General features: G+C 36.6%; 1 protein-coding gene across 14 annotated transcripts in view; it reads right to left on the bottom strand.

Annotated features, from left to right (window-relative positions):
* MAPK8 (mitogen-activated protein kinase 8) overlaps positions 1–12,459 on the bottom strand; it is a 42,022-nt gene extending 29,563 nt beyond the window's left edge. For all 14 annotated transcript variants that reach the window (XR_002482678.1, XR_002482679.1, XR_002482680.1 and 11 more), the window contains exons 1-2: positions 12,242–12,459; positions 7,122–7,251 (exon numbers count right to left, since the gene is read on the bottom strand). Coding sequence is in view for 11 of the 14 variants with exons in the window: in XM_008070430.1 (XP_008068621.1) it covers positions 7,122–7,251; positions 12,242–12,363 (252 nt within the window). In the remaining 3 variants the exon portion in view is untranslated. The remainder of the gene's footprint in view (positions 1–7,121; positions 7,252–12,241) is intronic.
* Positions 12,460–24,279: the final 11,820 nt, after the last annotated feature.

The following is a 24,279-nucleotide window of genomic DNA, read 5'->3' as shown; positions in this document are numbered from 1 at the left end:
TTCAGGATGGAATGCAGTGGCACAATCACGGCAATCACAGCTCAGTCAGTCTCGACTTTCTAGGCTCAGGCACTCCTTCCACCTCAGCATCCTGAGGAGGTAGAGCTACAGGAGCATGCAACCACATCTGGCTCATTTTTTAATCTTTTGTAGAGACAAGGTTTTGCTATGTTGCCCAGGCTGGTCTTGAATTCCTGGGCTCAAGCACTCTGTCTACCTCAGCCTCCCAAACTGCTGGGATTACAGGTGTGAGCCACTGCGCCTACAGCCTGCAATTACTTCTAACACTAAGTCTAAATATCTGTGTCCCCCTGAAATCATATGTTAAAGTACTAGCCCCCAAGTGGGTGCAGTGGCTGATGCCAGTAATTCCAATACTTTGAGAGGCGGAGGTGAGAGGATTGCCTAAACCTGGAGATTTGAGACCAGTCTGGACAACTAAGCGACACCTCATCTCTACAATAAATAAAAAATTCCCAGGAACGGTGGTGCACGTCTGTAGTTCCAGTTACTTGGAAAGTTGAAATGGAATGATCGCCTGAGCCTAGCAGGTCAAGATTTCTGTGGCCGTACTGCACTCCACCCTGGGCAACAGAGTAAGACTCCAACTCAAAAAACCCAAAACAAACAAACAAAAAAGTGCTAGCCCTCAAGGTGATAGTATTTGGAAATTGTGTCTTTGGGAGGTAATTAGGGTTAGATTAGGTCATGAGGGTAGGGCCCTCATAATGGGATTAGCGACTTTTTAGGAAGAAAGAAAAGTGATCTATCTCTCCTTCTATCTCTCTCTCTCCATGAGCACATACTGAAGAAAAGGCCATGTGAGGAAAATGGAAGAAGTTGGCCACTTACAAGTGGGCCCTCACCAGGAACCAAAATAGCTAGCACCTTGATCTTAGATTTCCCAATCTCCACAATCGTGAGAACGAAATCTCTGTTAAACCATCCAGCCTACAGAATTTTGTTATGGAAGCCTGAGCTGACTAAGACAACTAGGGTCTCTAACAGTGGTTTTCTGCAAATCCAACTTCCATTTTACTGACTACAGTATGGTCAAAGACCTGATCATATTACTTACTTCCTCAAAAACTTGAAGCTAACAGACAAATTCCAAAACTCCCTAGAAGTACATTCAAAGTCCTTCATGATAACATATCATTCATTTCATGTCCTACTAAGTCCTCTATTAAACTTCATAATTTAGCCATACTAAAATCTTTTCAAGAATGTCATTTGTAGCCACACACACAAAAAAAGAACTACTCTAGCATCTTCCTAACCAGAGACATGAAAGACCTTTACAACAATAACTACAAAACACTGCTCAAAGAAATCAATGATGACACAAATGGAAAAATATTCCATTTTCATGGAATGGAAGAATCAGCATTGTTAAGATGTCCATCCTCCCCAAGATGATCTACAGATTTAATGCAATACCCATTAAATTACCAGCACTATTCTTCTCAGACCTGGAAACAACAATACAGGAATTCATATAGAAACTTAAATGATCATGAATAGCCAAAACAACTCTCAGTAAAAAACCAAAGCAGGAGGTATCACACTCCCAGACTATAAATTTTAATATAAAGTTACAATAATTCAAACAGTCTATTGGTACAAGAACAGGTATACAGACCAATGGAACAAGATAGAGATCCCAGAAGCAAAACCTCAACTTCTCAACCACCTCATCTTTGACAAAGCCTCCACCACCAACCACTGGGGAGAAAAGAACCTATTCAGTAAATGGTGCTGGGAGAACTGGCTGACCACATGTAGATTAAAACAAGACCCCCACCTATCACCCTACACAAAAATCAACTCTAAATGGATCAAAGACCTAAATGGATCAGAGACCTAAATGTAAAACCTCAAACTATAAGAACCTTAGAAAATGCAGGAGACATCCTTAAGGAAATTGGAACTGGCAACCAATTCCTGATCAAAACCCCCAAGTGCCCATGCCATCAGAGATAAGATAGACAAGTGGGACCTCATCAAACTGAAAAGCTTCTGCAAAGCCAAAGAAACCATCAAGAGAGTAGGAAGACAGCCCACAGACTGGGAAAAAAATATTTGCCAACTATATGTCTGACAAAGGTCTAACCTCTAGGATTTACAAGGAATTCAAACATGTCAAAAAGAAAAAACAGCCCCGTTACAAAGTAGGCAAAAGATATGAATAGACACTTCTCAAAAGAATACATACAAGCAGTCAACAGATACATGAAAAAATGCTCAGCCTCACTAGTCATCAAAGAAATGCAAATTAAAACCACACTGAGGCTGGCTTGGTGGCTCAGCCTGTAATCCCAGCACTCTGGGGGTTGAGGTGAGTGAACTGCCTGAGTCCTCAGGTTCGAGTCCAGTCCAGGCAACTTGGCGAGACCTCGCCTCTACAATAAACCAACAATTAGCCGGGCATGGTAGCACGTGCCTGTAGTTCTGGCTACTTGGAAGGTTGAGGCGGAAGGCTCGCTGGAGCCCAGCCAGCAGGTCAATGCTGGGGTGGCCGTGAATGTGCCACTTCACTCCAGCCTGGGCAACAGAGTGAGACTCCAACTCAAAAAAAATAAAAAAACCAAAACAACAACAACAACAACAACAACAAACCACACTGAAATACCACCTAACTCCAGTCAGAATAGCCATGATCAATAACTCAAAAAACAACAGATGCTGAAGAGGATATGGGGAACCCTTCTACACTGTTGGTGGGAGTGTAAACTAGTATAACCTCTGTGGAAAACAGTTTGGCGATTCCTAAGAGAGCTAAAAATCGACCTTCCATACAACCTCACAAAACCCCTACTGGGACTATACCTGGAGGAACTCAAATCACTCCATTAAAAAGATACCTGCACACGTATGTTTATTGCAGCATTCTTCACAATAGCAAAAACATGGAACCAACTGTGCTGCCCATCAAAAAAGGACTGGGTAAAAAAAATGTGGTTCATATACATGATGGAATATTATGCAGCCATAAAGGACAAAATTATGAATTTCACAGCAACTTGGAAGGACTCAGAGTCTATAGTACTGAGTGATCTATCACAGAAACAAAGAACTGAGTATCACATGTTCTCACTCATAAGCAGACTTTGAACAATTATCATAACACTATAAGAAAAGGACTGGCAGTAGTAGGAATCTGCCAAGGAGGGGCACACCTCATCAACAAGGGTACCTGCATAATGAACATTTGTATACCTAACCATGAATTGTACTTCACATCCTTAAAACAGAAAATTTTCAATGCTTTTATTTTTTTAAATTGGAAAATATAGTTTATTTAGAAAGTAAATGAGAGAGAGAGAGAGAGAGAAAGGGGAGAGGGAGAAGAGATTCACCTCTCCAACATAAGGAAGGGGACCAAAGCTTAGGAAAACATGGTGTTCATGGCTCAAAGAACCACATGGCCAAACAAGAGCTTAGCAAAGCAATGGCCTCTTGATGCTTTTAAACATACTATTTCCTGTGCTTGTCATTTACCTACTGAACTTAGTTATCTTTAAGATGGACCTCTTTTGTAGTGCCTGATAACTTCTAGTCCTTGACAGAATTGACTGTTCTCTGACTTTGTCCCTAGTTCTTCTAAACATTATTATGGTATCTAATATACTACAGTTTAGTCTCATTTTCACATCAGCCTCAGTGCTACCACACACGATCCTTATTAGAAAAAACTGTCTTAATCATTTTTATAGCCCAATACATAGTGAGGTACATGATACCCATTTAAAAATGTTTGCTGACAATTATACCTAGGGATGGGAATGTTCTTCTAGACGTCAACTTTATAAGGAAAGAATCTATGTTATTCCTCTATGCATTAAGCTTTACTTATAAAAGGCATCCAAATATTTGTTCAGTGAATAAATTCAGAAAAACATTATTCAGATCACAAAAAGAAAACAAATTTGTTTAAGATATGGAAATGATAATAAGAAATAAGTGATAATAAGAAAGCTACTAAAAAAAAAATCAAGTCTTCTAACAAGATGCAATGCACAGGTGGAGACCTGGACAAGTAATAAAACTATTCCATTAATATCTGAGAAACCTAGAATAGAAAAGAAGAGTTAAAGATTAAAGGCACAAAGAGACAGAAAGGAGATCAGTAGTTGTTCAGAGCTGAGGGGGATAGGAGGGAGGAAAATGACAAGAGGACACAGGATTTCTTTTTGAGGTTCCTGAAGTGACTGTGATGATGGTCCAACATACCACTGAGTATACTAAAAATCACTGAACTGTATACTTTAAATGTATACAATTGTATGATACATGCATCTCATCTCAATAAAGTTGTTATTAAAAAGATTAAGGCGGACAGTTGTCCTATTTTTTAAAAAGAGACATAAAAGGAATTATATCATTTATAAACTGGACAGTCAAGCAAAAGCCAGTGATAGATTAGTGGGTAGTACAGTACATGACTATTTCCAAAAAAGTAATGATTACCAGGAGTAGGTAAAAATTCATTGAGAAAAACTGTTTCCTTTTGTGAATTAAGAACAGTCATACATCAGAAGAATGCAACCAGACACAGTATATAAAAGATTTTTAAAAGGCATTTTTGTAAATGCCTCTAATAAAAACATCCATGTGAATAAGATGATGAACCGGAAAGAACTAGATAATTGTGATTAAACGTGTAATCTTTGCAATATACCCAAAGGTTGCTAATGAATTAATCCAGCTATTACAAAGACATCCTTCACAAAACTGGACTGTGAAGCTAACAAATAAAAAGTCAGAACAAGAAAGCAAAAAGCAATCTGTGATAGTCCAGGAAGAATAACCAAATTTCACCTTTGAGATGTTAGCAGGGGAGAAACAGAAAGCATATACGTAATTCCCCAAAACCGAAAGAAAAAAAAAAAAAAAAGTCTGGTCAAGATGTAACCTATCAGCAGGCTTGTAACAAAAAATATCCTATCAATGGGAATCATATGATGACATGATTTCCAAACAGGGTCTTAACATCTATAGTTCAGAGGAGATGATGTGCCTAAGTTCCTTTGAGAGAATTTAATCAGACATGCAGTACTATGCGCTAGGTGACTTTTCAAAGTATGTTCACACCTAAGCAACCAAGTTGAAAAAAACTCAAAGCCATCTATGGAAAGAGAGGGAAGAAACAGAGATGTTTAGAGAGATGTTTAGACCAATAAAGAGATGATCTATACAGAGGATAAACTTGTTTAAAAGGCAAGACATTACAACAACCATCCATCAGGGAGTAAAAAAATTCAGTTACCTTTCCTAATTTTCCCATATTTAGTTTTACACTCATTTACTGAACAAAAATGTTTTGAGTATCTACTCTGTTCAGCACTTTACTAGGTACCAACAGCACTGCCTGGATGAATCTGTGCCACCCCTGCTAGAGAGCTAAGCACATAAGACATTCTTCCCCATGTTCCATTTAGCCAGTGAAACCACCTTTCTTTGTAGTCACCCAGGTTTGGGAGGCAGAAGTAACTGGAATCCTTCCCAAAGAAAAAACTAAGGCAATGCCACCAGTCACTGTCATGGAACTAAGTCTATAAGCCACAAGGAACATAAGTAGCTCTATCCAAAGGTAGGAGGCCACCAGCAGAACTGTGATGCCCAACACGTCTAGTTCACACCTGGAACAAGAATGGCTACCACAATTTCTTACCATCAGACTTTAACTTCTGTTTCTGGGATTTTTTAAATGACATTCTTCCTCTCTGGAGACCCCCTTCTTTCAACAACCCAATTTTCCTCTTATCTTTACGTGTCAGCCTTGGTTTACTCTTCCCTGAACCCTCCCCTGTTCATTAAAGGCTCACAAAAATAATCTCTCTTCTGAGATCGCAGCACTTATGGTTCATCCACTATCATTTGACAAACTCCTACTACTTTGTGATATTTGATATTTAACTCTCTACATATTTGTTTTATCTTTAAAACAGTGTAAGCTCTCCAAGTAAGGAAGCTAGTTCTTAATCTCCATGAATTATTGTTTCCCCTTCATGATGAACCTAGTAATGCCAATACACAGAGGCTTGCACATACTTGGCTCTCAAAATGTGGTAAATTTTATTATCTGCAAGCAGAAAATACTGAGTTTATCTTATTTTATAAACTCCTTTGAACAAATTCCAATGTCTCTAGTCAGATGCCTTCAGTTTACAACTGCATGTGTCCATAACACAATTCACTCCTAGTTTATTTCCTTTCATCTTGAAGAAATCATTCCATTAAAACAGTCATAAAAGTATCAGTATGCTTAATGTAAATTCAAAAAAATAACTATTTATTCTCAAAATGAGTAGACATATATTTATAATCATTAGGAAGTGGAATTATAAATGTCTCTTCTAATTCTAAGCATTTTCAAAAAGTTTCTGGTAAACTGGTTATACTCAAGATAAAGTGACCAGTGAGGTTGGAGTGGGGTAGGGAGAAGTGATTTGAATTTTATAACCAGTATGATTAAAGTTCCAGTGTCAAGGTATTATGAGAATAATTTCTTTTCTGTGTTAAGGCTACAGGTTTCTACAATGTCAGTCAGATAGAGAACAAAAACAGAAGATGAAATCAAGTTGAATAAAGTTCCTCTGAAACATCTCTTTAAAACTTCTTTTGTAAGTTAAATGTCAAGAAATTTCACGATCTAAATTTCAGAAGTCATTTTTATTTTAATTCAATAAAGTCAAGAAAAATTCACCCTGTGTGTGTACACATACACATTTCAATACAGAAGAACAATTTAAAGTTCTTAATATTTAAAGTCTTTATATTCATATTTATGAATAATCTTGGTTTCATTCAAGAAATTTAAGTGCTTGCTTTAGCAGCACATAAACTAAAATTGGAAAGATACAGAAGAGATTAGCATGGCCCCTGCAAAAGGATGACACACAAATTCGTGAAATGTTCCATATTCTTTTTAAAAAAAGAAAACCATGAGGTGCTGTACAAATGCTCAGTTAGGTAGAATAAAGCACTCTAATACAGCAGGTGCTCTAATTCAAATAATATAAAATATAAAAAATATAAAAAATACACATTTTATTTCATTTGAATTATCTAATAAATTAAAGCCAAGGGAATAAAAAAACCTTAAAATGTTAACTTACATTTTTGTGATTAACACATTTCATAAGAACTAGCTCTCTGTAGGCCCGCTTAGCATGAGTTTGATTCTGAAATGGCCGGCTTAGCTTCTTGATTGCAACATTTCTTTCAAGAATGGCATCATAAGCTGCACTGTAATAAGAAATTCAAAAACAAAAAGACTTAAGAAAATCTGTGGAACTGAATTTATGAGATATTCACATAGATTCCTAACTGTCTTCAAAGACAAATGCAACTGGATCACTTTCCAGTCTATGATGCTCAACATGTGTCTTCTATACCTATTACAGCATATTCCAACAATATATAGCAACCATTTCTTAAAATGCTATGGGATCCAAAGAGACAACGAACTATGAGGACAAAAACCCTGCTTATTCACTGTGTTGCCGCAAAGATGCACCTAGCACACAGTGAACTTTCAAGACATAGATGCTTAATGACTATTTAGGTCCACTAGAGAGCTTAATGCCCAAGTGAATCCTTGGCTCTGCACAATTGTGAACTGTATTCAAAAGACTCACTGAAGAATTCTACACAAACACATTATTTCTTCAAAACAAAATGAATATAGATGAGGAGGATACATACAGAGGTTTGTATACACAAGATTATTTTATAATTTAACAAAAGTAAAGCACTTATATGAGTTTTGGAAAAATTAAAAATCAAGAAGTTTATAAATATGAATGCCTGATTTCAGGGCAACAGAAGCTGCTTCATAACTGAACATATAACATCATATTCATTATTCTACATATCTTTCTCTATACCATGACACTAACCAAATAACACCTTTCCCAAATGACATGTCAGAGAAACTGAAGAACAAATAAGGTAAAGTATCTTTAAATTATAGAATTTGCTGGGTGCAGTGGCTCATGTCTGTAATCCCAGCAATTTGAGAAGTGGAGGTAAGAGTATTGCTTGAGTCCAGGGTTTCGAGACCAGCCTGGGCAACTTGGCAAGACCTCATCTCCACAACTTAAAAAAAAAAAAAAAAGCTAGGCATGGTGGTACATGCCTATGACTCGAGCTACTTGGAATGCTGAGACAGAAGGATCACCTGAGCAAGTAGGTCAAGGTTGTGGTGGCCATGAGCATGCCACTGCACTCCAGTCTGGGTAACAGCAAGATTTCTACTCAAAAAAAAAGAATTTTATTATTCAAATACCTTAAAAATAATTTGGATTCACCATTGCCTAATCTAAGGACAGTGGTTAAATGATTTGTCCCAGGTTAGTAAAAAAGTTCAAAACAGGCTGGGTGTGGTGGCTCACGCCTATAATCCCAGCACTTTAGGAGGCCCAGGTGAGAGGATTCCCTGAGCCCACAGTTTCGAGACCAGCCTGGGCAACTTGATGAGACCTCATCTCTACAATAAAAAAGAAAAAAAGAAAAAAATCTGGGCATGGTGGCATGTGCCTGTAGTTCCAGTTACTTGGAAGGCTGAGACAGGAGGATTGCCTGAGCCCAGCAGTTCAAGGCTGTGGCAGCCGGGAGTGTGCCACTGCCCTCCAGTCTAGGTGACAGAGTGAGACTCCAATTAAAAAAAAAAAAGTTTAAAACAAAGCTGATGCTAGAAGGCTAGGACACGAGGCCATGCTTTTCATATTGGATCATCTAACATACTGTAGAAGACTACTCCTTTTATGTAATACTTGGAAAGTCAGCTCACCTCTGATTAGCATTATTTTATTCCCCAACTGAAAGCTTGTATTTGTTTTGTAGCTATCTTATCAAACCAAATTGGTTCTGCATCTGTACATTCTACGTAAACCATAACTACTATCCATATTCATATATATACAAATACCAAAATATATCAATATTATAATCTGTACTTTAAAAATGCCATATTTACAAATATGTTCTGCCTAAATAAACAAAACAAAAATACATCAGGGCTCATGCAAAATTATTAGAAGTATCTTCAGACACAGCAGGCTTTATTTTAACCATTGAACTCATTCCTATTAATTTTTTATCTGCCAAATCAAAAGCATACTTTAAACTCTAAAAGTTCAAAAGTATTTGAGTGGATTCCACTATTTTATATCCAAGGAAATTACATTTCTAACTGTTGATTTTTAAATGTGCACATCAGAAGCACCTGAGGATTCACAGACCCCCATCCAGATCCAATAATTCTTACAATTTATGATTGGGGTCAAAATTAATGCTTTCTTTAAAAAAAATTAAGTCCTCTGATAGCAGTACAACAATAAGTTTTGACATTTTTGTGTTTAATATTTTGTCAAAAAAAATTTTTTTTTTGAGTTGGAGTCTCACTCTGTCATCCAGGCTGGACGCTCACAGCCACCACAGCCTCGACCTGAAGGGCTCAGGTGACCAGTGCGCCTCAGCCTTTCAAGTAACTGGAACTACAGGCACTCACCACCATGCCTGGCTAATTTTTTTATTTTATTTTAATTTATTGCAGAGATGAGGTCTCACCAAGTTGCCCAGGCTGGCCTCAAACCCGTGGGTTTAGGCAAACCTCTCACCTCTGTCTCCCAAAGTGATGGGATTATAGGCGTGAGCCACTGTATCCGGCCTTATTTTGTCTATTGCATAATAATCTTTTATAGAAATTATTCCTTTAAGCAAAAATTTGACAATGTTTATTCCTTCAGATAGGGGCTTATTAAGAGGACATAAAATCCCTTCCAAAGCAATTTAAAATTCTTGTACACAAATTTCAAAGTGCACCTGTCTAAGTGAAGATATAGAAGCAATATATTTTAATTAACAACAACTCTGTAAATTAGGTGAGAAACAGGCTAAGCAGTGTTAATTTGTCAAGAGTCACAAAACTAGTAAATCACAGAGTTAGAATCTGAATCAAGAGCTGGCTTTCAGAATCCTATTAATGACTATGTAATATTATTTTCTTTCAATTTAATTTGTGTTTGGTACAATGAAAACTAGCCAGTCAATACAGTTTATAAAATGACCCCAACTTCTATAATATTTGACAGTATAAATTACTTCAAGAATACAGAAAAGATAATATAGTGTTTCTACCACATAAATTTGTTAGATCTTAATATTTTGCCATAATTGCTCTAAATTTTTAAAAAAGAAATATTATAAGTCAAGTCTCTTTCCTTTTTGCTATTCTCAGAGGTAAGCAATAGCCTAAGTTTGGTGTTTACGCATGTTTTCATCTTTTCTACATATATAAGCATCCATAAATATATGGTATTGTTTTGCATATTTTAATTGATATACAAATGGTATGATAATGTATGTATAGTCTGCATCTTGCTTTTAAACTCAACACTACATTTCTGACATTATCCTTGTTGACACAAACAGCTCCAGCTCATTTTATATTGTGTATAGTATTTCACTGTATGACTGTATCACAATTTTTTATTCTTCTGTTGATAGATTTGATGCTATTTCCAACTTCTACTATTATAAATAGTGCTGCACAAGAACAGTCCTATGCATGTCTCTGTGCACATGCACAAGAGTTTTTCTAGAATCTGGAAGTGCTGGATCATTAATACTTCTGATTTATGTTTTGTTTCAAATAGATTCCAAAACAAATTTGGTTCAAGACAAGGTAATAAGGTCAGGCATGGTGGCTCGCGCTTGTAATTTCAGCACTTTAGAAGGCCAAGGTGGGAGGACTGCTTGAGCCCAGGAGTTCAAGACCAGCCTAGGCAACAAAGCAAGACCTCATCTCCACGAAAAAAATTTAAAAAATTAGCCGAGCATGGGTGGCGTGTGCCTGCAGTCCCAGCTACTCAGGAGGCTGAGATGGAAGAATGGCTTGAGCCCAGGAGGTTGAGGATGCAGTGAGCTGTGATTGTGTCACTGCACTCCAGCTTGGGCAACAGAGTGAGACCCCAATTCAAAAAAGAAAAAAGAGAAGATGCAATAAAGATATAAATATACTTGAGTGAGACTTAGAATTCTCCAAAACAGTAGTTAATTTTGCTAATGTAGTGATCTAAAATCGCAGAACTATCCAAAGGAGTGATATGTACTTCAGTTTATAAGGAATTATGCTGATCTATAAAGCATGATCCTTTTGTAGAAATTAGCTTTAAAATCAATTTAAAAGCCGGGCTCGGTGGCTCAGCCTGTAATCCCGCGCCTTTGGGAGGCTGAGGTGAGTGGATTGCCTGAGCCCGTGGGTTCGAGACCCGCCTGGGCAGCGAGACCTCATCTCTACAATAAATAAAAAAAAAAAAAATCAGCCGGGCGTGGTAGTGCATGCCTGTAATTCCCGCTACTCGGAAGGCTGAGGTGGAAGGATCGCCGGAGCCCAGCAGGTAGAGGCTGCGGTGGCCGGGAGTGGCCACTGCACTTCAGTCTGGGCGACAGAGTGAGACTCCAACTCAAAAAAAAAAAAAAAAAAAAAATCAATTTAAAAAATATGAATGAGTTTTGAAATATAGAGAGAGATGATATTAGCTGACTTCATTCCCCAGCATAAAATAAGATTTTTGAAATTACAGAGTTTCATTATAGTGTGAACATGATGACGATGTGAAGTTTATTATTAAACAATTAGTTATGGGGATAGATGTATTTTCATACATAGGAGTTAACCCCATACATGGGAAGAGATGGGAATTAACAAGCATGCCACTTATTATTTCCCGATATAGATTACCTGTCTCTACATGGCTTATGACCAAGTATTTAATCATAGTTTATACTTAAAGATGGCAGTGCTGGTGTAAAAAGTTATATTTTTTGAATAATACTGGCTGAGCATCCCAAGTCTGAAAATTCTCAAAGTGAAATGCTCCAAAATCTGAACTTCTTGAGCACAAACATGATGCTCAAAGGAAAAGCTCATTGGAGCATTTCAGATTTCGGATTTTTAAATTTGAGATTCCAAAACCTAAGAAAAATCAGATATTCAAAACACCAATGTTCCCAAGCATCTTGGATAAGGGAAACTCAACCTATAATAAAAAAAGATCATCTGTTAATCCCTGAAGAAAACAGTTTACCATGTTACAGCTTTCATTTAATTTTTACAGTTTTAACTTAGTTTTCTGAGACAAATTAAATATTTGACAAGATATCTATATTATAAAATGCGAAAGGTAGCAACTAATGATTCTTTGCCTAATTTTTGGAAGTAAAAACTTACCATACTATTCCTTGAGCTCCTGAGCCTATAGGTTTTAAATTCTGATATCGTTTCAGGACTGTGAATGTAGAATCTCCAATCTCTACACTATAAAAATTGTTGTCACGCTTGCTTCTGCTCATGATGGCAAGCAATTAATTTAATGGCTTCATCCAAAAATTCACCAAGAAGCTGTAAAATGGAACAAAATGTGATGTTAACAAAATGAACTTGTTTTAATCTTAAAATCTGAGTCCTTACTCTCTGTTTACTTACTGATAGTAACACAGACTGTTAGATCATGTTAAAAGAGCCGCTTCATTAAAAAATATACACACACAAAATGCCAGAGCTTTGGTTAACACATGCCATACAAATGACTGACAGTTAAAAAACAAAACAACAACAAAAAACACCTGTATTAGGATAAACAATTCCTCTAATCTAGAAGGCACTGGTATTAATACATACATACATACATAATTTACTGCAAGACTAGCAAAATAAAGCAAATAATTATAATTAAACCTGTCTCTAAAGTCACTTCCTGCTTAAAATTTAAAACTAGTCTTTTCTCAAGTGTTTATTATAGAGAAGTAAAACTTTATTTTTTGTGAGAAATCGATAACTTTCATTCAAAAACAAACTCAGTTAGTTAACAGACTTATTTAGCATCAAGTAGAAGGAACAACAAATGGTAACCCCTGCCTAACAAACATGGTATCACAGTGCTTTCACTGTGCCAGATACCCTGATGCCCATTGGCAAGATCCTCATGAAATGCATATGCTAAGGCTGTAATTGGTGAAAAGATGAGTAGTAGGGTAGAAAATGTAAGATCAAGAAGAGAGAAACATTCAGTATATTAGGATACAAAACAAAACAACATGGTTCCAATCTGTGTGAGACATCAAAAATATGATCCAAATTTGATCACAATTATTTTATGACTTGTAAGACTTAAAAGTCAAGGGAATTTCTTTCGACCCATTTGACCGCTGGTTATTAACAAACCTATTATCCACTTTTACTAGACAAAAGTAGTCTATTCCAAAATGAGTGCAAGACAACTCTAACATACTCCTCACCTCCTCGATAAATTATAAAACCAGTTCGGTCTTAAGAATTACTGTTTTTTTTTTTGCCTGAACCCACGGGTTTGAGACCAGCCTGGACAACATGGCAAGACCTCGTCTCTGCAAAAAAAAACCCCAAAAAACAACCCCCACCCCAAAAAAAATAGCAGGCATGGTGGCACGTGCCTATAGTTATAGCTACTTGGAAGGTTGAAGTAGAAATCACCTGAGTCCATCAGCGTGCCACTGCACTCCCACCTGGGCAACAGACTACGACTCCGACTCAAAAAAAAAAAAAAAAAAGAATTACTGTTTTCCTGTGGTTATAAGATAATGCTAACAACAAAAATATAAATCCTGATATGACTTATAAGAATTAATTCAATAAATATTAATTGCCTACTATGGCTAGGCACTGTGCTGTGTCCTGTGGCCAATTCAAAAACTATGGTAAGAAGGTAAATTCTAGTAGAAACTGATAGAAGCCACTGGAGCAAGAGAATTCCTTGACCAGATTCTTGGCTGCTACATGGTGACTGTTCTGCAGGAGGAAGGCTAAGTAAGTGGAACAGGAAAACTGGAGAGGCTATTATAATGACCCAGATGAAAGAGACAGAATCAATGAAGAGTCTCAGGTGTAATGGAGTTATTTCCAAATAAGTCCAGACAGTAAGCTTTAAAACTGAGGATAAATAAACTGGAAACAAATGAGAATTAGAATTGGGTAAACTTTTAAAAGGTTCAGAAAAAACATTTCCAAAATTACTAACTGGACAAGTTATAATATTTTGGAGAAGACTGAAATTACATATCTCAAAATCTGCCTAAGTAAACAGAACACAGACTTAAAGAAAGGAGTTTTGGTAATGATTTAAGTACTTAGCTATGTTCATAGAATGATCAAATATGGATATTCATCATCCTATCTAATCTCCTACCTTAACCTGAATTGCCTCTTGCCTACTACAGGGAAATAAGGAAGGAGTGGGAAGAGGAAAATGTTGGTTATCAGGCCCTTCATTAAATATTCTACCCATTATTCCTGGAAACTGTGCTACCCAGAGCATGGAGACAAGAATAATGGTCTCCAGTAATCTGCAAATATGATCAGAAGCTGAGCACAGAGTTGGTGTTTTCACCGCCTAGAAGGTTAAACAGGTGCACACTAAAGCATTCAAACTGCCTGCAGATTAGATTTCCTAGGCTTACATAGAGGAGTGGTATTTCTCGCCTAAAGATGAAGGATAAGGAGAGAAAAGGGTGCTCTGTGGTGCTTCACAGGAGTTGACTTATTGTTACCAAAGTAGGTAACAAAAGACTGTATTTCAGAGTTTCTCCATTTGCTAGAAATCAAAGAAAAAGCTGAGTAGACCCAGGAACATGCATATGCGCTACAGCCGGTTTCTCTTTCTGTTAAAAGAAAACAAGGAAAGAACAAGGTGGTCCAGCAAGAGGAGTGAGATTCATGGCGCCTAAATGAAGCCTGAACAAAGCCTTGGCTGGCACCTGAGCATGGATAGTCACCACAACTCCCCAGGAACAAGGCAGGCAGACAGGCTCCAAGATTAAGTAGGGAACCCCATCTAGGGTGCCCTTTAGTAGAAACCACAGCTGCCACTTCCAAGAAGAGAAGACAGAGAACACTCTACTCACTTATACTCAGTCATGCAATATTCCCTGGAGTACCTGACTCAAGCACCATGCTATATACTTTGAATATGATGGAACTTTGCATTTGGCTTTTGCAGAGTTGCAATTAAGACAGAAAAAAGAGCCCTTAAGCCGATGACTATCTGCCTGATTGCACCTATAGCTATGATAAAGGCAATGAAGGAACAGGGGCAGGATGCCACAGAAGGCTATGCTAGTCTGGACTCAGAAACAGATTCTCTGACAATGTGATGTTTAAGCAACATCACTGAATGAGTTAAACAGGCACGGAGAAGACAGCTTTCTTAGCAGAATAAAAAGCACATGCGCCTATAATCCCAGCACTTTGGGAGGCCGAGGTGAGAGGATTGCCTGAGCAACTTGGTGAAACCTCATCTCTATAATAAATCAAAAAATTAGCCAGGAGTGGTGGCGCATGCCTATAGTTCCAGTTACCTGGAAGGCTGAGGTAGAAGGATCACCTGATCCAGCCTGGGTGACAGAGTGAGACTCCAACTCAAAAAAAAAAAAAAAAAAGCACATGCAAAGGCCCTAAAAACATTTACCTACTATACGATATGATAAGTTTTGATACATGTATACAATTCTGTAACTACCATCAACGAAATCGTGATATAGAACATTTCCATCACCTCAAAATGTTCCCTACAGGGTCAGTCTCCATCCTTCATCCCTTATCCCCACTCCTGGCAACCAATGAAGTGCTTAGTTATGCCTTTTCTGGATCATCATATAAATCATACAGCGTTGTAATTCTTGTTTGGCATCTTTCACTTGTTTTAGTGCTTCTGAGTTTCATCCACGCTGTAGTTCTTATTACTACAGAGTATTATTCCATTGTATGCATATACTATTTAGACATTTGAAATGTTTCTAGTTTTGGGGGGTTTTCATAAATGATGTCAGTATGAACATTCACACTTTTTTTGTTTAATTCATCTTGGGTGAATACCTAGGAGTGGAACTGCTGAGTCCTACGTTAACATTATAAGAAATTCCCAAGCAGTCTTCCAAAGTGTCATACCATTCTCCAACTGTGCCAGCAATATGCAAGAGCTCCATTTGTTCCACACCCTTGTGATTATCATTTATCTATGACAGCGGGTATATAGTAGTATTTCATTGTGGTTAGTAGTTGCATTTATTAATGATAAAGCTGAGCATCTTTCCATGGGCTTATATACCATTCCTGAGCTTTGTGTGTGTGAAATAGCTATTCAATTTTTTTGCTCATTATAAAAATATGATTGTCTTCTTCTTAGTTGTAATACTTATTTATATATTTTGGATACACCTCTTTTATCAAATGTTTTGCAAGTATTTTCTTTTAGTCTGTGGCTTTCCCTTTCCTTTTTTTTACAGTGTCTTTTTTATTTTGATATAATTTTAGACTCATATAGAAGTTGCAAAAGTATTACAGTTTTTAAATATCTTTTACCTAGCAATAGCATTTGACATACAATAGAACAATACTATTAAACAAACTATAAATCTTATTCAGAATTTACCAGTTTTTACATGCACTGATTGTGTGTATAGTGCCATGTAAATTTATCACATATACATATACATATTAGTATAACCTCTACCACAATCAGAATACTGAACTATTCTACCACCCTAAAGCAACACTTTCATGCTATCCCCTCATAATCACACCCTTCCCCAACCATACTCCCAGCAACTACTTGGTTTCTTTTCTGTCACTATATATTTTTTTCATTTAAAGAATATCACATAGGTTGGGCTCCGGTGGCTCAGCCTGTAATCCTCGCTCTTTGGGAGACTGAGGCGGATGGACTGCCTGAGTCTGAGAGTTCAAGATCAGCCCCGGCAACCTGGCGAGATCTCATCTCTACAATAAATCAAAAATTAGCTGGGCATAGTATCGCACGTCTCTAGTTCCAACTACCTGGAAGGGTGAGGCAGAAGGATCGCCAGAGTCCAGCAGGTCGATGCTGGGGTGGCCATGAGCATGCCAGCACACTCCAGCCTGGGCAATGGAGTGAGATGACACTCTGACTCAAAAAAAAATCATATAAATGAAACCATAATATGTAATCTTTTTAAACTAGCTTTTTTTCATTCAGTATAATGCATTTGAGATCCTCCAGGTTGTTAGTATATCAATAACTCGTTCTTTATCTTTTTAAAAATAGTATTCTATTGTACGAATGTACAAGAGTTATTCATTTACTTGTTGTTGGCTATTACAAAGATGTTATGCGCCTTTGTGTATAGGTTTTTGTGTGAATGTTAATTTTCGTTTCTTTGGAGTAAACATCTAGGAGTAAGATATGGTAAATACACGTTTAACTTAGTAAGAAACTAGCAAACTGTTTTCCAGCGTGGGTATATCATTTTGTAAGTCTACTAGCAATGTATGTAACACCCAGTTCATCCACATTCTTATTAATGCTTGATTGTGCCAATATTTTTTATTTCAGCCATTTTAATAGGTGTGTAGTATCTCATCACAGCTTTACATTTTCATTTGCCTAATGGCTAATGATGTTGAATATCCTTTCGTGTGTTTGCCATCTGATTGGACTGTCTGATTTCCTACTGCTGAATGTAGAGGCTTTTAAAATATATCTTAGATGTACATTCTCTGTCAGGTATGTGATTACCATGCCATGGCTTGTCTTTTTATGGTATTAATCGTGTCTTTAAAAGAGTAAAAGTTCTGAATTTTTGTTGTTGTTGTTGTTGTTGTTGAGTTGGAGTCTCACTCTGTCGCCCAGACTGGAGTGCAGTGGCACGCTACCGGCCACCGCAGCCTCGACCTGCTGGGCTCCGGCAATCCTTCCGCCTCAGCCTTCCAAGTAGCTAGAACTACAGGTGTGCGCTACCACGCCTGGCTAAATTTTTGACTTATTGTAGAGATGAGGGCTTGCCAAGGTGCCCAGGTGGGTCTCGAACATGCAGGCTCAGGCAATCCACTCAGCTCAGCCTCCCAAAGCGTGGGATTACAGGCTGAGCCACCGAGCATGGCAGTTCTCAATTTTGATGAAGTCCAAATTATTATCTTTTTTCCTTTATGGATTGTGCACTTGATATAATAAATCTTTGCCTGGTCCTAGATCAAAACAATTTTCTTCTTTGTTTTCTTATAAAAGCTTTACGGTTTACATATCACATTTATATCTATGATAATTATTGTATAATTGCTGTAAGTTTTAAGGTGAGTTTTATTTTGGGGGGCTATGGATATCTAACTGCTCTATGATCTTCCAGTTTACTGTGAAGAATATCATTTCTCTCCCATTGAATTTCTTTTATATCTTTGTTAATACTCAGTTTGGCTCTACTTATGTAGGTCTACTTCTGGACTTCTATTGTTTCACTAATGCTATCCTTTGATCAGTACCACACTGTCTTGAATACAGTGCTACATGTTAAGTCTTAAAATCAGGTAGTGTGATTCCTCCAGCTCTCTTCTTATTCAAACTTGTTTCAAGTTACTTCATAACTCCATATAAATTTTAGATTAATCTTGCCAATGTGTACAAAGAAAATTTGCTAGAATTTTGATAGGAATTGTGTTAATACTCACATTTGAAGAGTAAAAGTTTTTAATTTGAATGAAGTACAACTGATCTTTTTTTTTTTTCTTTTATAGTTCAGCTGTGTGTTTTTAATGATTGCCCTCTTCAAGGTCACACAAATTTTCTCCCATGTTTTCTTCCAAAAGTTTTATGGTTTTAGCTCTTTTAAGAAAATCATTAGCTTACTTTAAAGATGTGGGGTACAATTCAGAATTAGGTATACAAATGGTCATTGTACAGGTAAAGTTTGGCTTGACTTTGGTCTCCACTTTGCCTGGTTTGAGATCAGGTGATTTTACTCTTATATTTAATATAAATCTATGATCCTTTCCAAGTTTTTTGTAAATTGTGTAAGGTAAAGGTTAAGGTTCACTGTTTTTGCACATGGAAGTCCAAATGTGCCAGAACCATTTGTTAAAGACTGTAATTTCCTATACTGAACTGCTTTAGCATTTTTGCTGAAAATAAGATAGACATATGTGTGTAGGTCTATTTCTGGGCTATGTTCTATACCACTAATAATATGTCTATCCTTAGACCACTACCACACTGTCTTGATTAATATAGCTTTACAGTAAGTCTGGAAATAAGACAATGTAAGTCATTAAACTTTAGGTTTTTTCAAAATTGTGTTGGCTATTCTAGGTTCTTTGCAGTCATATAAGTCAGGATTAGCTTAATTTTTTTACAAAAAAAAAAGAAAAGCCTGGAATTTCATTGAAAGGTATATACATCAATTTGGGGAGAAATGGCATTATAACAATTATGAGTTTTCTAATCATGAATGTGATATTTGATTCCATTTATTTGAATCTCCTTTATGTCCTATAATCAGCAATGTTCTATAATTTCCAACATACAGGTCTTATAAAATTTTGTTCACCTTCTCCATAAGTATTAATATTTTGATGCTAATATTTTTATTTTATTTAAATTTCAAATTATTCATTGCTAGCAAATAGAAATGTTTATGCCATATCAATGAGTGATAGCTGCTTTTTCCTTATTTTTTTTGGCCACATAACAATTTGTGTCTTTTATTATAATATTGACTAATTCATTTGTAAATTACAGAGTAAAATAGTCAGTGAGTTCTCTTATATTACTTGCTACTTGTGGTCCGGTCCTGTTGTTTGAGGATGTACAACAAAACTTACTCTCCTTGGAGGATTGTCTTTTCTGTAACATCTTCCCATTCTTCACTTGATAATGCATTGTCTTCTACTTCTTTGAAATTACAAACACTTTCATCGCTATCACTTTCTGTTATATTTGCCCATTTTCTTCTTGGTGAGATGGTATCACCATTGCTACTATCGTTTTCTTCTACATCAATGTTTAGTTTTTCTAACTTATCTGTATAAAAGTCTAAATCTAACTCATCTTCATTGCTGCCTATAACTCTCACTTTTGCCTTATTGTTTTGCCATTGTTCTGTAAGCTAAATAAATGGATATAAATTTATACTTGTAAATTATGAAATCACAAAATGAAATTTATCAAAGAAATATTACTTTTCTGACTTTAGTGCAGATAGATATATTAGATCTGTGCCACTCAATACTTCAATATGTTCTGCCTTCAACTTTGAAAGTTGTTTTTTTTAACATATTTTTTTATTTTAAAATTGTGGGGTACAGTTAAGGGTTAGGTATACAAATATGCATTGTGCAGGTACCCTTGTTGATGAGGTGTGCCACCCTGTCCCCAGACAGATATTGACTACTGTTAATACCACCTCCTTTCCCCTCCCTGCCCTCCCCATAGTTTCCCGCCACTGTCAATCCTTTTCTTATAGTATTATGATAGTTGTTCAAGGTCCACTTATGAGTGAGAACATGTGATACTCAGATCTTTGTTTCTGTGAGAGATCACTCAGTATTATAAACTCCAATTCCATCCAGGTTGCTGCGAAATTAATTTTATTCTTTTTTTTAATGGCTGCGTAATATTCCATTTTGTATATGCACCACATTTTAAAAATCCAGTCCTCTTTTGATGGACAGCATGGCTGGTTCCATAATCTTGCTATTGTGAACAATACTGTGATAAACATACGTGTGCAGGTATCTTTTTTATAGAGTGATTTGAGTTCTTCAGGGTATATTCCCAGTAGGGAGATTGTGGATCATATGGAAGGTCGATTTTTAGAGCTTTTAGGAATCACCACACTGATTTTCACAGAGGCTGCACTAGTTCACACTCCCACCAACAGTGTAGAAGTGTTTCCTTTTCACTACATCCTCTTCAGCATATGCTATTTTTTGAATTATTGATAATGGTCACGCTGACTGGAGTTAGGTGGTATCTCAGTGTAGTTTTAATTTGCATCTACTTAATGACTAGTGAGATTCTTTTAAGGCTACAGTAACTTCCTTATCTATCTTTTCTGATTATGCCATATAACATAAAGGGTATACCCACAGCTGCCTTTCTTATGCAAATGTTCTTTATTGCTACTTTCTGTTACAAAGTGTTAGCACCGCTGTGAAAGTACTTCACACATACTCTCTATTTAACGCCAGATGATATTTTAGTACATATATCTTAGTATATATTCCATCTCTTTATTTGTCTTTCTGCAACTTGAATGATAAACTTCAAGGAAACATACATTTTTGAAAAATCTGTGTGGCATAAGTTTGTCCTGTATAATCACCAGCAAGCTTGGGACATCTGAGTGGTTTGCTAGATTTACAATGTCTCCTCTGAGGGGTATCCTTTAATCACACTCTCTCCCTTTATCCTGCTTTATTTTTCTTCGTAACACTTCTCACTGCTGACAACCTATTGCTTGCTTACTATCTGTCCCACTCAAATCTAAGTTCCTTGAAAGCAGGAATTTTGTTCTGTTCATGATTAAATCGCCAGTGCCTTGAACAGTGCCTGGCTAACAGCAGGCATTCAGACAGGTGTTGACTAAATGAATGAACAAACTGTAAGTTCCCATTATGAACTGCCTGTCAGTCTCCTCTCTAGGAGCAGTTTATAGGACAGAAAGACAAATAATATGGTTAGTTTAATCTTCATTGTTGTTGTTTATACATTCTTCCAAATAATCCACACAACTGGCATAAGTCAAAACTGCCCCTAAAAATTCCTTAAATCATAATATACAATCACATTTAGTACAATAAGATGTAGGGTCATGATCCTATTTAAACTAGAACCACACTAAGTATTAGACGCCCTATGGGAGACATGTAGAAATTGAGAACAATAGATTGCCCTCTGCAAGGACATAAGCTTCATGGAATGGGCAAAATATCTGTATTATTTAAACTATCATTTTATTTGTCTGCAAGACATGTACAGCTGAATCTTCAAAAGTTAAATTCATGCATGATGAAATGTCACCACCATAAGCACTGAAAACATAAGGCTTCCAAGGAGAGGTTAAAATCTTATAAAAACTAATTCATCTGAACTCTTTCCAGACAAGGCTCCCCTATATTTAAGATTGTTCCTTCTCCTTCTCTCTTTTCTGTACTACTCTCTTACAAAGAAGAGAGCCTCCTCTCACAGATCCTCACTAAGAAAGTAGAAGGCAAATTGCTTAAAGATCAGTATAATTAGCATGTTTCTTTAGTTGCCCATGAGTCCAGAACAAAATTATTACAGTCAATAGAAAAGCTAGTGGCCACATGTTCATTCTATTAGGTACACGAATTGTACCTAGTTTGCCCTCTATTCTAGGAGAATCCGATCCCCACGCACAAAGTGGGGAAAGAAGGCCTGGTTTGTGTTTTTGCAACTGTGTTAAATTCTACTCATAAAACAGATTTGAGCCTTAATTGAGCTTACTTGAGTGGGCTTATTACACTCTAACCACAAAATGTTGCTAAAATAGAAACTGTCTTAACAAGAAATTATCCTTTAATAATTTCTATATTTTGAGGGGGATGCAGTATCCTCAGCACTAAAGTACGTGTTTCTGACTACTTTTTAAATAACAATAACAAATTTAAGTAAATTTAAGAATCTTGGTGTCAAGATTTTCAAGTATGATATGGGTATGATATTACTATAACACTCCCATTAGCTGGTATACAAGATTCTAAATTACTTTGTACTGAAAATGGCAAATAAAAGGACAGAGCCCAAAACGGAGTTTTTTTTTTTTTTTTGGTCTCCTTAAGTTCATACACGACAATAATCCTTTCCTGGAATCCTGGACAAGTCACAGGACATTGAGATTAACATCTAACATCTCCAGAAGAATTTGTCTTTTCAGATACTGGACTTGATCTTCTCATCTATGTGACTGAACCACTCATCAGTCACTGTCCATCACCATGAAGTCAGCTCCTATGAGTGCCTGCCCCGCCTATCCCCCAAAAGAAGTTTTAAAAGCATTCAGCTTCAAACACTTGCCACCACGTTTTCTTCCGTTGCCTGGCTCCCTTCTCTCCCTTGAGAAGTAGATTCAGCCTCTCTTTCTCTCTTAGTCTATTTTTAGGGTAAACTATCTTTCCTGATACAGAGACCCTCTAATGTCTGTCCATATTGTCACAGTTCCTAGAGAGGGCATGGCCAGGGTGCAAGCACTCCTGTACATTCCTGAATTATATTCCTGAGAGCTTATAAAAGGTGTGCCTCTTCTTAACTCCTATGCACTCACAGTAAGTAGCTTCAGGGGATCCTTGACTTCCCTGTAGTCTACCCCCCATCAACTGAAAGATGGAATTCTCCTTTCACTCCCTTTTTCTGAGTGATTATAAGTTAGAATAATATAGTATCAATGTTATTGTAAGCCTTGTGAATTATATAAATTTGTATCAATGTAATTGTAAGCTTGGTGATTTGTATAACTTTTACATAATACTAGATGTCTTACGCCCTTTACTCTATGGCAAGCTTGATTGTTGCTTCTGCTGGGCCCTACTGATAAAAGCTATGAGATACCTCTGATACCTGGCACCAGGAAGTCTGGACAGAAAAATGTCACTATTGATAAATGCAGCTAAAACTCAAGTTCTATAAAATGCTCTGCTGGTCACATGGCTAATGTATAGGTACCGACAACTCTGGACTATAAAAGTGAACTGTAAAAGCCTAGAGGGTGAGCAGAACCATTTTAGAAAGACCTCAAGTATAGCTCTGCTCCCTGGATTCGAACTCAGAAATAAACTTTTTACCAGTTCCCTGCCCCTTTGATTTATTGTTATCAAGGGGAGCAGCTGATGTTACTGGAACCATAACATTCCTAATCTAATTTCTGTGCAATTCATTGCATCTAACCTGCAGCCCTTAAAAATCTCAAAACATTAGAAACTGGCTTCCAGGCTGCTAAATTGCATCTAGATTATTAATGTTAATGGTTAAGAAGCAATGCCAATTCACAATATTCAACTGAATAAAAATAGATAACCTAATTTTTAAGAATATATGGTTTCCTAAGGTACTCAAAAGATATTTTAAATTTAAATCTAAAAATTCTCATATAGTTCTATAAAATTCTTGAGTTTTTAAACAAGAAAAAATGCTGAACTTTAAAAGCATCTTTATGCAATGTAATACCTTGAGCTAAATCTTTGTCAAACCAAAAAATTGTTCACATACAAAAAATGCATTTCTTGAGGAAGATTCAAATGCCTAATACTTCCTTATAATAAATTTTGCCAAGTCTTTCACTAATAAGATTCTCAGGAACATAGGAGAAGAAAAATGTTGATCACATTCAACCACCATCAGAGATACTTCCTAAAACAACAAATTAAGAATAACAAATGAAAAGTCCCAGATGCATTTTATAGACAACTTT

Source organism: Carlito syrichta, unplaced genomic scaffold (assembly GCF_000164805.1).
Source record: "Carlito syrichta isolate Samal-C Ts95f unplaced genomic scaffold, Tarsius_syrichta-2.0.1 Scaffold313403, whole genome shotgun sequence".
Lineage (NCBI taxonomy): Eukaryota > Metazoa > Chordata > Mammalia > Primates > Tarsiidae > Carlito > Carlito syrichta.
This window is presented reverse-complemented; position numbering and strand designations above follow the sequence as displayed.